Source organism: Phaethon lepturus, unplaced genomic scaffold, assembly GCF_000687285.1.
Source record: "Phaethon lepturus isolate BGI_N335 unplaced genomic scaffold, ASM68728v1 scaffold9811, whole genome shotgun sequence".
Lineage (NCBI taxonomy): Eukaryota > Metazoa > Chordata > Aves > Phaethontiformes > Phaethontidae > Phaethon > Phaethon lepturus.
In genome coordinates this window covers 23,596-38,979 of record NW_010519840.1, presented here as the reverse complement: position 1 = coordinate 38,979, position 15,384 = coordinate 23,596, and the positions used below count along the sequence as shown (strand labels likewise).

At 41.2% G+C, this 15,384-nt stretch overlaps 1 protein-coding gene across 1 annotated transcript in view; it reads right to left on the bottom strand.

The window, feature by feature from the left end:
- The window catches only part of CRYBG3 (beta-gamma crystallin domain containing 3), a gene marked incomplete at its 5' end in the record, with an annotated part of 64,788 nt that extends 53,538 nt beyond the window's left edge, over positions 1 to 11,250 (bottom strand). Inside the window, 2 exons of the mRNA XM_010297179.1 lie at positions 10,088 to 10,524; positions 11,151 to 11,250. Coding sequence (XP_010295481.1) covers positions 10,088 to 10,524; positions 11,151 to 11,250 — 537 coding nt within the window. The remainder of the gene's footprint in view (positions 1 to 10,087; positions 10,525 to 11,150) is intronic.
- Between the last annotated feature and the right edge of the window lie 4,134 nt (positions 11,251 to 15,384).

Genomic DNA, 15,384 nt, shown 5'->3' with positions numbered 1-15,384 from the left:
AGTGCATCCATAAAGACTACATTGTTTGCATCTTCAAGTGAATGTCATCAAGATGGTGACCCCTCCAATCTTCATATTTGTACCATACAAATAATGCAGAAAGCAGAAAACCCTAGATTATTTTCAAAAAGATAGACAGAAGATCATACAGCATGATACAGCACTGCATGGGTACACCATCTCAGATCCCCGGGCAGCACAGCTTCATTTGCACAACATGGCACGCAAGAAAGCCCTTACAACTGTCATCACTCCTTGCATAGCTCCAGCCTTACCCGCTCAGGCTCAGCAGTGCCGAAGCATAAGCATGCTGCTGGCTGGTCTGTTTCTGCTGCGTGCACATGTGGCTCTCCCAAGACATGCAATGGACATTTTTAACTCATATCTCACTCTTCCAGGTATTTTCTCCCCAGCCCAGTAGTCTCCTCCTTTTTGAAACACACATGTGAATGTTTCCCCTAATCTCCTCTCACAGACCCCTCAGAAGTAGCTCCCAGACCAGAGATCTGCAGGCTACAGGCTGAAAACCACTGATCTAAATCAGTATGTCTCTTGTGGTTCCTGTCTACCCCTCCCTGACTATTTTTAAATTATGCCATTGTTTATTTTAATTTTTTCCTACTGCATACTTAACTGACAAATGTTTTTTAATTATGTTAAGGTCCTTTGTCTGGGAACAACAGTCTTAAAGTCACTTTGAAAAACCTTCTGGGGGAATCCAACTTCCTCAGCCAGCTGGTTTCTACACTCATGTCAGATCTTCATAAATGGAAAAAATAAAAGTCTTATTTAAAAGAAAAGACACTGTGGACTAACTGAAAAGTTGCCATATACAACTTAGATGAAAGAAAATTATTTTTTAGCTGGAGGGGATAGCTTCATGATTTCAATCTGAAGTTTGAAATACCTAGTGTCCTGGGACTTCACAATGTATATTTCAAAATGTCAAAAGTTTGGTGGAACAGAGTGATTTGCACACAGTTGATTCTGCAGGAAATTTCAAAGCTAATGTTGCATAAGAACAATTAAGAGTCAATGACAATTTTAATAAAAGCAAATGTAGTCTCTGTGACCTTGGGAGGAATGTTTTTCCTTCCCCTGCCCTTCGTGGTACTACTTCTTGATTCAAAAGTGAAAATCACACTATAAAATGCTGTTCCTAAGAAAGTCTCTATGAATCCAATATATTGCACAGTTGAACAACCCTATTAAAAAAAGCTCAGTGGAAAAAACAACACAGTGAATTAATTTTCAGCTTAATTTAGCATTACACATGTATTAAAAATTACTCTTAAATCAAGAAGCTTTCATGCTTCAGAAACACAAACATCTTTGCTTCAGTGCCAGCAAGAACCTCTCCTTTGGCCAATGTCCCGGTTCTGGGCAGCTACCTTCTCTGGCGGGCAGACCTGGGCCCACATTTCTCCTACAGCGGAGCCCCAAAATTCACCCCCACATTAGATGTGCTTCCACATCTGGGAAAGCAACACTACCCTCTGAGTCTGAAGGAAGAAAGCACAGATGGAGGCTGAAACAAAACACCAGCAGCTGCAAGATCCAGACCTGCACCAAGGGCCTGGGATCACTCCTGACTCTTCGCTGCCATCTTTCCCCAGAACCCAGCAGCAGCCAATCCTTCTGCCCTGTACCTGTGGGAAGTATCCATGCACGCCCTCCTGCCACCCTCACACCCCACGTAGTTCAGCCAGCTACCCCTCCCTTCCCCTCTGTCACGCTCAGATATTAGTGTGCTCAAATGCCTTTGACCTGCCTCTTCCAGGGAGCATGGACAAGCATGGCCTGCGCTGCTCTGCAGCAGTTTGCCGTGTGTTGCCCCACACTGATGTGCAAGGAGGGGTTATAAGATGCTGCAAGTCCCAACGAAAAGCAAATCGCATTCAGAAGCCGGATGGCACAAAGTTACCTTGTGAGAGACGGCCTCGCCTTCAGGCACCGAGCTGTAACATACGCCGGGAAGGCCTATGGGAGATCATCCAATTCAAACCCTGCTCCAAGCAGGGCCAACTAGATCAGGGTGCTCGGGGCCTCGTCCTACCACTTCTGAGCATGTCTGAGAAGGGCCTTCGGGACAGGAGCCCTGCGCGCATGCCCCAGGGTTTGACCACCCTCATGGGAAAACATGTTTCCCAATATCCCATGTTCCCGTTGCCTCGTCCCAACAGCGCGTCTCTGAGAGGAGTCTGCCTCCAGCTCCTCTAAGGCCTCCCATGAGATAGCTGAGGACAGCTGTAAGGTCTCCCGTTAGCCTTCTCTCTAAAGGCTGAAGAAAGCCACTCCTCTTGGCTTCTCCTCACATGTAATAAGCAATCAAAGCGAGGACATATCTCTACTCTCAAGCACGCGTGTAGCTTCAGATGTGTTAAGGAAACAAAAGGGTTTGACTTCAGGATGCCAGAAACAAAGAAGATTATTCTTCCCTTTCATGTACGCTGATGCTAGGGGGAGGCAGGCAGATGCATCGGGAGACCATACTGGGACCTGCCTCTGAGCGTTACACAGGTGCTGTGTTTGCTCTGAAGAGGCATCCAAAAATGTCTACATCTTCTAAGCAGCCCGCTTGTCTACTTAAAGCAGGAACCCAGCGATACCCTCTCTCAGATGCTACTCGCCACCCTGCAATTACTTTGCAGGTACAAAGAGCTCCCTAACTTCAAAATCACTCTGTAAAATGCCATTTCTAAGAAAGCCTCTATTAATTCCATCTATCACACAGTTGAACAACCCTGTTAAAAAAAAAAAAGCTCAGTGGAAAAAACAACACAGTGAATTAATTTTCAGTTTAATTTACCTCAATTTTGCATTATGCATGTGTTAGGAATTACTCTTAAATGAAAAAGCTTCAGAAACACAAACGTCTTTGCCTCAGTGCCAGCAAGAACCTTTCCTTTGGCCGATGTCCCTGTTCTGGGCAGGTACCCTCTCTGGCAGGCAGACTTGGGCCTACATTTCTCCTACACTGGAGCCCCAAAATTCACCCACCCCACTGTTGGAATGGGTCGCTAAATCCCAGGGCAGTACCTGTCTTAACAAGGTCTCAGTTGACCCATGTAGGCTTCGGCTCTTGTCAAAATTTGGAAGTCTGTGAGTACTGTTGAAGGGTAGCTTGTTCAAATCAAGGTATGCATAGGCATTGGCCTGGAGGAAAAGACTTAAGAATAATGAAGCCCTCAATTGTTATCTGACCTACCGCTAAATACATCCATGGGAATTTGGGTATACCTGGGCAATCACTGCTGGAGGCCTCCCTCCACAGTTCACCAAGAGAATTAGGGACAGGATGATCCTGATCCTTCCCTGGGACAATCTTCTAAATAAATTTTGGGCCATATTTGGCTGGCCTAGAAGGGTGAAACTACCCAAATAGTTTATGCCCCTCTCAAGGAGTAGCAGGTCACTCTCAGCAATGACTAACTGTCCATCTGAGCACCACCAAATGGAAAACGCTGCACTTTCGCAGTCGGTTGCTGAAGGTAGAAGCCAGAAAGCCATCGGAAGATGAATTACTACATCTCCCCTTCTCCTTCCCCATGTCCCCACCCCAAGATGCATACCTGTGCCCGTTGCTTCTCCTTATGCTGCTTCAAGTATCTGTGTAGCAAATTACATCAGGGAATTAAGACTAAAAGTAACCAATCTAGGTCCAAACTGTAGTGCTTGCAGGCATGCAGGGCACATGCTAGCAAGACCGCCGAGGCTCGACAGCTGCCCTGGTGTTCCCCAGAGCCGCCACCAAGGCAACCCCCTACTTCAAAAGGGAAGCAGCTGTCTCTCCTGTCTCTACGTAGTAATACATAGCCTGTCAACTACATATATTTGTCTATACAATGGGAATCTTTATGCAGGAATTACTATAACAGAAGCAATCACCACAGTGCTTTTGTTTTCCTCGCACTGTCATCACACAACAGATGCTTTCAAAGATGGATGGACACTGCCATGCTGTGTGTACACCTATGGTTTTAAGTGTTCAGGTTCTGTATGTAAAGTAGGTCCTGGGTAGGCAATTACAGAGGAGGACACAGCTCTGATCATGACAGATTTGATTTCAACAAATGCAGCAGCAGCAGCTTCCCCACTCTTCTACATTATTCCCCAGGAGTCACCTGGTGAGACCATTGCTTGGAATTAAGTGATTTAACTTCTGTTCGTTTACTCTTGATTGTCTGCCAAAGGCATCTATTGGGAAACATGAATGCTGCTGCTACTGACTGAATCAAAACCACAATACACAATCCCTCAGACAAATAAGGGCTATGTTTCTGTATCACCACAAGCCTGCATCTGACCAGTAACACAAAGATGAATGACAAGCTCTGAAACAGACATGTTAACCAGAATTATGTAGACCTCAAAGATTTTATCAGATGCATTTCTAACAGAGCAAAATAGAAGGACAGGATTTTTGACAGTACTAAGATGAGAAATACTATAGATGCAAATAGATGTACAGCAACAGGTTTACTAGACTTTGAAATCAAATCAAAACAAACCCTCACAAAACCCAACAATGTATAATATGGTAGAACCATAAACGGTTTGAAAATTCTCTCTCCGCAAGGCTACCTCTCTTTATGAATGAAACAGCTTGCAATGCTCTCGCTAAGCTATTACGAGGACTTGGCTCCTGGTAGGGTGCGAAGTGTAAAAGCATACTGTTTTGAGCACTTGCTTTTGAAACCACCCCCTGTCCTCTTCTACCCACAGTTAGAAAATCCTCTGAGTTGTGGGATTGGGAGTTCTTTCTCATTTCCAAGTCTACAAGGTTCATAACAGAGGGAGAAGTCAGGATCTTAAATATTTTGCCGAACTGGGTATCAGTATCTTAACCAATGGTCTGGATTTTATAATAAAAACATTTAGAGTGGGTACAACTTTGATTTTCATCTCGTCAACCTTCTTCAGCAATGCAGTAAGGCTTTTTGCTGAACTCCAGAACAAGCTGTGCAGTTTCATAAGTACTATCGTTTTGCACATCACTATACACAACATCCACTTATTGTTACTAGATGTTACAAAAAAATAAAACAATCTACTAGAAGATAGGCAAATGGCAAGCATTCAACAGAACACATATGGGTCATTACTCACATAATTATTTTTTTTTCTGAGGGCTGGGGAGGGGCAGGGGGTGCAGAAGAAAAATAAATTGTTAAGGGTTGTGTTCTCAGTCACCTAGAGGGAGTACTGCCTACTACAATGACTGGTATTCTTGAGAGGATGGCAGGTACGTACTGCGGGAAGTCAGTTCTCAGGAGTCTTAGAGAAACAGCCTCAATTTTCAAGTCAAACGGTTGCTTGTTAGTGAAAGGCAGTATATGTGTAAGTGAAAGAGTTTTACATTATAGGAAAGAAAGATAATGCGGGAAAACCCATGTTTTATATTTGCCACCTACTTTATGAAATCGTGTTCTCTCACATGTAGACTTTCAGCAGTGAGAAATTAGGTGAACTGCATCCCCACTGTTCCATGGTTTTAATTTTAGGATTTATTTCATCAGTTAAACGTTGGCTTTTACCATCATTAGGAAGGAGTGCAAAAGCTAAAACTAAACATGAGCTTTTCACTTTTATACTTTCCCCTCTGCCACTGGGGACTATTCTACACAAAAGTTGTCTTCTTACCAAGTAAGAGATTTTTCTACACTTAGTAGCCAATACCTTACTTTGCATTTTTCTTTTCCACTTAGAGACAAACTTAAAATTGTATTTTATACTTTACCAATCTCATCCCTTTGTCATTAGCTTTTTATAGAACAGCACAAGCCCAATTGCTTGCTTCAGTTCGAAATGTTAAGGAAATCTTCAACCATCCCAGACAAATTAAAGACTAAGGAATGCAGTAACTGGAGACTTAGCCGATCCAACTCTCCTCACCCATCTTCAGTGCCACAATCATTATGTTACTGTCCACAGTAATTGCTGCCTAGACTTTGACCAAATTTATCGTGGCTTTGTCCTCTGTGCTCCTCCTTTACCACTTGCCACTGTCTGGATTAAAGAGGGAGAAGCCCTTAAGGTACAATTACCTCCAAGCCAGCGAGCCAGGTGGTGGAGGAATAACGTGACCTACACCTACACATTGAGCTCATGATTTCCACTTCCCTTGGCTCAAGGCCTGGAAACTTGACACTTTACCAAATGCCAGGCCACCCACTGAGGGCAAAATTAACCTCAGTCTACAGGTCAGAGAGGTCTGATTTCCTTGTATTTTGCAAAATACTGCTTTAAGGATATGAGGTTAATGGAGTTGTCTGGGTAGGGGCATCTGAGACCATTTGGTAGGTATTTTAGTTCGGAAAGGTTGGTTGAGGTTTTTTGCGGTGAGGTTTTTTGGTGTTTTTTTTAGAAGAACTCTAATGAGGATTATGCAATCTAACAACTGTCCCTCTTTCACTTATCATTGCAACCTCCTCCCTTACCACAGATAACCTCTAATTTAATATTTAACAGTAGTTTAAAATTAACAAATTCATTTAAATGTTTTTCATGACAAAAGAAACCCTTGTAAGGTTAATAATTCAGTGGTCTTAAGGATCTGTAAAGCCCTCAGCTTCAATTTGCCTCTACATTAAATGTTAAAATTGCAGTTTAACGTAACAATCAATTGGAATCAATAGTACCTTTGAATTTATAGCATGTCTCATCTGTCTTTTTGGACCCAATCTTCAAGGGATTAGCAAAAAGACCACGTTCGCACCATTCCTTCCCTTCATGATATCCATGGACCTTCCTGTTCCTTTGTGCTACATCTTGTTCCTCCTTATTATTCATGTGCTTTTAGCACCCACTTCCAACTACTTCTTAGTGCTTTCTACAAAACCAGCCAGCCAGCCCTCAGGAATCAGGAGCACTTTTACAGTTTAACTATGCTAAATGAAAACCAGTTAGTGAATATTTAGTTAAGAACCTAGCTAGTATTGAAGGGAAAAAACTGCTCTATACCCTTTAAACTTTTACAAACTAAAAGAGAACAAAATGGGCATAATCAGTTCCGTAACAGAAAAAAGAAGTATCCTTGATTCAAGCTTTTTAAAAGGTAAACAGTGCAAACCTCTGCTTCTGCATTGTCATTTCAATTTCTCTTTACCAATTGCTTCAAAAACACAGTTCACATTGTGTAGTCAGGCAGAGAAAGACATACACAAAAGTTGCACAGAAATTGTCTAACTTTTTTGCATCCTGAGCCAAAAAGGGCAGAATGTATACTGTACTTTTGAGAGTGAGTTTAAAAGGAAAATGACTCGTTTAACGTTTGCCCAATTTTACAACATGAAAACGAAATGAAAATGAAAAACCCACAAATTTTCTACCATTTTAAAAAGTCATTTTCCATGGAAAAACTTCATTCTGTAGATAGACCAACTCGCCCCTACCTCCAAACTAGCAACACACATTTCTGTATCTTGCCTGACCACGAGACAGGTAAACTATAATGAGAAAAATCTACACCGATTTGCATAGGTTATCTAACAATATAGGACGATGTTAAAATACGGTCAATTGAAAATGCCAGCTGCAACTTTCATTTCAACCAAAATCAAAGTAACTCAAAAATACTTGCACAGAGCAAGGAGGTCACTTCAGTGAGTTAATACCCACACCTCTTGAACTCTGCAAGCTTTTATTAATGCCAAACTTATTGATCCACATTGTTCTGAAGAATTCACAAGATACAAATGAAGACTGAGACCATCTGACCCTCTAAACTGTGCATGCAGACTGCCCAGCACATTATCAGTCTACTGCTCAAGACCTACTCAAAAGCAACAGTATAAGATGAGCAAAGCAGCAAAAAAATCCCAAGACATTCTGCCACTTCCACCACTCCTATTCACAGACCTGTAGGCATCAGTAAAATGGGAAAGTCAAACAAAGCTCATGCATACACTTTGAAAAGCCAGCAGAAGTCAGACGTTTCTCCCTGGAAGGAAGGATGTGCACCAGCTCCTTATCACATCAGCTAGACAACTGGGGAAAAAAAAAAAAAAGAGAAAGACTGACTTTGTAAGGGCTGACCATGGTTGCCTCTCATCCACTTAATTGCAGGCTCCGATTGCCATGTTTAGTTCACCACATATTAGGCCTTCAGTTCAATCTTCAAGATTCATATTTGTCTGAACAGACAGGAGAGACTGAAGGTAAGTTAGAGGAGTACAGCATACAGGAGGACTGACTTTGTTGGGGAAGAGAGTAAGAAAAAAACCAAGCCTGCACAGACGACAGACTACCACTGCAAACTGAGTAAGACCATCCGTAGCTGTGGGTGGAGAGATAAAAAAAAAGAGGAAACATTGAAGAAAGCAAAAAGTATGCTCAGATACAATATGGAAGAAACTACATGGAGTGAAGTAAAAAGTGAAAAAGATCTATTAACATCTACCGCCTTTGCTGGCTAAGTTCTCTTTGAGGAAAGGAGTGAATTTTCTTATATCTCTGCACAGCGCCTGGCACAGTGGCATGCAACTTGCCTGCCGGTTTCCAGACCATACTACAGAAACGGCAAAGAGCAGCAAGAGACCAATGCAGCAAGCCAGCCTAACAGGTTTTAAGAAATACACAGTTTGTTGAGGAACCAGACTGAATAACATAATGCTCTTAAGGCCTCTCCAGATAACAACTAAGGGGAGGAGAAATTTTCTTCTGTATTGATCAATGAAGTGGTGGTGCTGGGCTGCAACACGCAGCTTGGAAAAAGCATCAGTTAGATGTCTGCTACTACGGTAAGAATCTGTAATAAAAACTAGTCGACAACATCACAGACCACACCAGAGCACTCATGAGAACACAATCACTATTATTATTAACTACTAACAGTACTGTTATTTTGCTGGCGGAAATACAATCTTAAGTTCACCTGAATAGGTACCACATTCTCTACTCATATCCTGATCAGCCATTACATTTATAATATAAAGGTCAATGACAGATGCCTCAAATCGTTAGTCTACTGGATAATAAGGGCAGAATGCTGGAGACATCCCCAATAGGGAAGTGAAATTCACTAAGCAGCTACTACTTTGGGACTCTCTGATCTCCTGTATCGAGATAAAACACTTCACATGCCACAGATAAATACACTGAGCACAACTCAAATTAGTTTAAAACAACTTAAAAGACAAAAAAAGAAGTGTTTCTTCTCAGTACATCCTCCCATTCTGCAATACAAGTAGAAGCACTGTGATAGAATTACTGGTTACCCCAAATCATTACTTTCGGCTTAAATTTGAAATAAATATCCTGGGCAGTACTGAAAAATCTGAGTCAACATTACTTACAGATTCATTGCCTGTGCAAAAGTTCATATTCCAGACACCTGTCAGAAACTGGACAGGTACCACATGCATACACACCTAACTCAAACCTATGCTGTACTGGCCCAGATATAGTAAAAAATTCAACATTATAGCTATAAATGTTTTTGGACTACTATTACCTATGTTTATGCAATGGTCAGAAAGATTTTGTAATAGATGCTGTGGACCACAGCCGGTATTTTCACTTTTCTACTCTCAAAAAGACAGTGGTGCCCTTGGCACCATTTTTTATTTTTTAATATTACAGGACTGTTAAGGATGTTCCGTATTTAGGCTAATTGAGTATTTTATGTAACCTTCTTTACAGTACAGGGAAACCCCAAAGAGCAAGCATAAACAAAACACATAAGCAAAAATCACCAAATCAAATAAACCAGGAAAGATAATTACAAAATTGTGAAACCCTACATAAGCTCTTTACACATTTTTTTTTTTGTTTAGTAGATCTACAATACTGAATGTATTTCTAAATGCCACATTTTTACCTCTAACACTTAGATGGATCTACACGGGATCTATGCAGAATTAGGAGACTTCTAGAAAACCTTATTGAAAGTTTTGTTTTGTTGCAGTTGACTTCTCATTTATTTAAGGTAGTCGCTACTAGAGTTGTGCACAAAGTCAAGCCAGGGACACTCCAACCATCCTTAGAAATGACAGTCATCTGTAATATGCTCAACAGAATTTAGTCAAGGTAGTTCTGTGCACACACATGCACAAACATTAACATAATATTAAATTATGGAACTTACTTTTGTGCATCTGCAGGTCGTTTCCAGCATCCTTGTAGATCCTGTGAGACATTCTTCCCAATATTACTTAAGGTGGCATCATCCTTATTTACAGAATCCTTTTCTAGTCTAGCTGTAGAACAGATAGGCTCTTCAATTTTTGGACACTTTGGCCGTGTGTCCTCTGGAAGGGTATTTGTGCTCTGTAAATCCTTTTCACATCTGTTGCGTTCATCTTGGAAGGTAGAGGGTTTAGCTTCCGCCAAAGAAGATTTTGTTGCAATATTAAATAAGCTTCCAAGAAAATGAAAAAAGCCTTCTCGGGGTTGCTTGTCTTTATCTACTGTTTTGATTCCAGGAGTTAAACTAGGAAGGCTATTAGCCTTTTTCAGCTCCTCCTGGATTTCAGACTTGCTAAGTTCTTCTGTGGAATGGTTCTTCTCTTCATTTTGACAAACCTAAGATAAATACAAGAAGCACAGAAAGATGATGTTTCCTGTCATTTTCCTGCATTCCCAAATTCCTTAATTTTAATTTGCTCCTATGCATGATATTCCTTTCAGGAGATCTGTTGTTCAGTTCATTTTAAGATCAAAGCCCTGTGGCTCTCCTCTTGTTGTACTGAAAAAGTCTCTAGTCTACAAGACTACATAGGCTAGAAGATTCACAAAGCAGCTGCAGTGGAAATAAAGCACAGAAAGATGGAGAAAAATTGCTTCAATTCGCAGGAAAAAAACCACAAGGAAGAAGTGAGGAACAATTTTTCACACCACTATATTACAAGTAAACAGAAGTGCTTCTTATTTAGTAACAGGGCACATTCAATATTACTTACTCACATATATGTCCTACCACAAGGAGATTATGAGATTAGGTTTAAAACATAACTTAAAATAAAATAAAAAAAAAAATTAAGTCAGCTTTGGCAGCTCTTTCTTAAAAGAAGGGAAATTACACACTGGCTCATTAGCAGACAGGTAGTTCATTGTCTTATTGTTCCTAAAACTTTTGACTCTTTTTACTGATTTGCCTTAAGTGCCACTCATCTGCAGCAAGGATCCTCCCTGGTCCCATCGCACGTTACACCAGTAGGAGGAAGCAAGCTAGCAGACTCATACTCCTCTTCGTTCAGGTTATCCTCTGAGACAAATCCAGGTACATCGTAAAGTACTTCAAACTCTAACCTGCTCAAAAAGCACAGCTTCACGAACAAATCTATACACGCTTGTGAGATGAACAGTTTTCAGCTTGCAAATATACACAAATACACCACAGCAAAACACAAACATAATATATCCTTAAATGTAGGGTAACCTGCACTTAAAAAAAAAAACCAAACAGGAGACTGAAGAACAGAATTTGAGTAAGAAGAATTCAACTCACGTGCCAGACATTAATCCTATCCGCAACCCTTAGCAATCACACGTTGCACCTTTTGGCTAGCTTTCCTTCAACTCCACAGGCAGTTACCTGCACAGCTCCGTAGTCTACCACGTTCAAACTGCACAGTTTTTCATATAGCCGAAGTCCTACACACCACTACCCCTGCAGCCATGACCTTCTGAACTGCCTATCAGCTGTATCAGCTAACTGAAAATAATTAGTACTAAGGCAGGGCTTTACCTCATTTAAACCACCTGTTCATTTCTTCCCTCAACTCAGCTGAGCATCTGCCCCCAGGGGCAAGACAAGCTCTGTTCCTCACCAATTTATGCCCTTGAATTTCCTTGGCATCAGCTTCTCTTATGGATCCAAGAACTGCTGTCCAAGCCCATGCTACTCTGCCAAGCCCATCTGCCCAAAAAGATGATGCAACTTCACTGGTAGGCTTCACAAACACCACGTGTAGCCATGTTTTCAGCTTCGCAAACTGCAAATGCTTTTTCCCCAGACCAAAATTTTCTGGGGACCACTTCCCACCCAGTAGTAGGTGCCATATGCCATTGCTGCCTATGGTATCTTTACAGTACAATCCTTGTCATTTCAAAGTTACCCCAGCTTTTAGATGAAACCTGTTCTGCTCAACAGGAATGGGAAAGGAGAACATGAATAACAAGTCCTACACAAATTTTAGTTGTGTCAACAGTATTTTGGAAGAGACTAATTGTTTCAAATTGGGTAACACCTATCCATCCAATCTAAGCAGAAAGCTACTATTTTAATTAGGTCATTAATCCCATTTCAACTCGAAGATCTATTTGTTTCAAGTAACCTAAAATAAGCAAGTAGGTTTATTTAATAGTCCATCTAGGATCATGTTAATGATGAAAAAAGTGTTTTCAATGAACACAGTTTAATCCTTGGGGAACAGCAATATCTTAAAAACTTGCAAGTTATACTTAGTGATACTGGAGCAGTGGTCTTTAATCTTCAAGCAATATTTTTTCACCTTTTTCATACAAAGAGTAGATGCAATTGCTTAATATTAGATCATCAGATGTATGTGTTGAAAATGGAATTGTTTATGTGAGGATAGAAACTGAATGGCACTAATTTGTCCTTGAGAAATCTACACAATCTCTATTTTCTTCATAGAGACAAGATACTTAAACAACCACATTAAACTTAAGTAAATTTTCAGAAGTGGGAAAAGTCACACTCTAGCCTTTTTTCATCCCACCTGTGACAAATCCCACCTGCTTCCCCACATACTGCACTAATCAACAGCTGATGTGTCACAAAGGGATGTAGTCACCCCCGTAGTATTCAAGGATTTACGACTTTACAAGTCAGCTATACCCAAAACCCACCCCTGGAAAACGACAGCAGTGCAGCTTACAGACCACAGTGCTGGCTGGTATCTTCAGTACTAGGCAACTCTGCAAGTAACATGCAAATCTGGGATGAACCTCTTGAACATTCAACTTTATCTCACAGGAACTAAGTACTTTGCACATGGAAATACAAAACAGAAAGAAGAAAAAAAAATTTTGAAAATTTGGTAATACATGAATGATTCACCATAGTCAACTTCAAAGTTCTACTGTCATCATTTCTTCCTTCACTTTGATTAATATCTCAGCAGTCTTCAATACCGCTTTTTGATTCAACTTTAAGTGAGGGTAGGCATTTGCCTCTTGTTGTGTGATTAATATAATTCACACAAATTTGTCAGATTTAAAAGAGTATCTCAGTGCCGGAAGTGCACACAAATCTTACTACTTTCTCTGCAGATGTAACTATTGTAGGCTATAAACATTAATTACTACAATGTCTATGAAGTTAACAGCTAAATACATTAACATAATACAGAAAATAGTACATTCAAAACTTGTCAACAGTGCAGTATTATGGGTTTTTGTTGCTTTATTTTTTGTGGGTGGTTGGTTGTTTGGTTTTGGTTTTTTGTTTTATTTTTTTAAAAGTAATTTTTATTCAGGAACTTGTGATTTTTTTTTTCCTATTAGGAACTGTGACTTCAAATACAGCTAAATCTCTATATGTGAAATTCTTCCCCTAGCAGCTCTGAGACATAACACTTGTAAAGACTGTGCTTCATTTTTGTAAGCATAATTCATGCCCTGCATGAAAAGCTGTTTTGTAGTCTCTGTTTCCAGAACAGAAATCTATTTATACTTTCCTTCCTCTTTAATCTTCCTTTCCTTACTTAATTTTTAGTAAATCAAAAGAACAGGAAGTTTTAATATGAAAGGGTCCTACCATACCTTTAACCATAAATACTGTCTTGCATAAAAAAAGCCCTGGAGAACATTTACACTGTGCTTACTTGAAGACATACGTGGATATTAAGTCCCAACAGAAAAGCTATGCAAATCCTTCTTTCTTCCCTTCAGTATAATCAATCCTACTCTCCATATATTCTCCCTCCTGCTCCACTTTGCTATAAAAGACAGGATGAGCTATTGCTGTTTTATCATTTGCCCATAAAATCTCAATCTGAAGTTTGAACCACTGTTCAGGCATTATACAAACAAAACTCTTCCTGCTACAGATTTTTGAAGTTTGTGTTTTAAGATAATGCCGTATTCAAATTACTGAGACCAAAGCACATGATCTGTAAAGCCAGCAAGCCTTTAACACAGCAGGAGCCTTCACGCACAAGTGCCTGACGAATGCAGCAGTATGATGGCAATTTCACGAGGCAGCATCAAGATAACTTTCACTTATTATTTCCCATGCCCCTTTCCAAGCTCATCTCTGACAGAAGCCCCCAGCAAATGCTCCGGGAAAAAAGGCAAGGGCATAGGGTATGCATAAAGCAATCCTTTCCCTGGTATATCCCACCAGTTTTCAACAGCCAGGGCCTTTAGCTGACCTTGACAGAACAGTTGCATCTGTGTCACAATTAGGCTTGAGCAGTTTGATATTCACAATGCTGGAAAAATAACAGTGACTCTCGTATTAGTTACACTTCAGGTCATTGGTTTTAAAAAATAAAAATAAAAAAAAATCCTCTTCCAATGTCACAGCAGTATGAACAGTTTCTCAGGCTTACCATGCATACAGTAGTTTTTGGATGAAAACCTATCTGCCTTTTTCCCCCCCTTTGAGGTCCCTCCTGATGCAAGGAAAAAAGTATTCCTGACGTAATATTGTCTTTCTGCTCCTTTGGTACGCGGACTGTCATCAGTCCTCCCCTCGCCTCCCCTTTCTGACTCTCCGTGAGCTTTCCTGCTTGTGACATGCTTCATAAAGCTTTAATTAGCTTTTATTCCTTTAGCAACTCGTTACTCAAACTTTCACTGGGCAAGCCCTGCGTAACCTGGCCTGACCTTATAGCTGAGCCTGCTTTAAGCAGGAGGTTGGGCTAGGTGACATCCTGGGGTCCCTTCAACCTGAATTACGCTACGGTCCCATGACCTCACATGCAATGAGGCTGGTGCAGAGGGGAAGCTCGGCAAAGCGTTAAACAAGATTAAGACTTAAATCAGGTGACTGAAGAGACTGCAGCGATAACCGAAGCCGCGTCTACTGTGCAGTCAGGCAGCGCGCTCTCACCTTGCTGGAGCAACTCCTGCAGAGAAGCCTGCCAGCTGGGACTCAGAAGACAAGCCCACGATGCCGTGTGATTCTTATCTGAGCTAATTTACTCAACGGTAGACTAGGTATGTTTTCTAGGCTGCAATCTACTCCTGACTGTAGCACAGACATACGCCCGAAGCCTGACTGCGCCTACGCAGTCGGGCACGGGGCTTGCTACCAGTGCGAACAGCCCCCCCAAAGCGCAGAGAGCAGCTCCTGCAGCGCAACTGCACCCCGAAGAGGGATTGCTTTGCCAGGTTTGCCTCGCCTCCCGTACCAGCTGGGAACTGCCACCCTGGTAGCCACCGTCTCGCAGCAGTCGAGTGGCAAAAGTT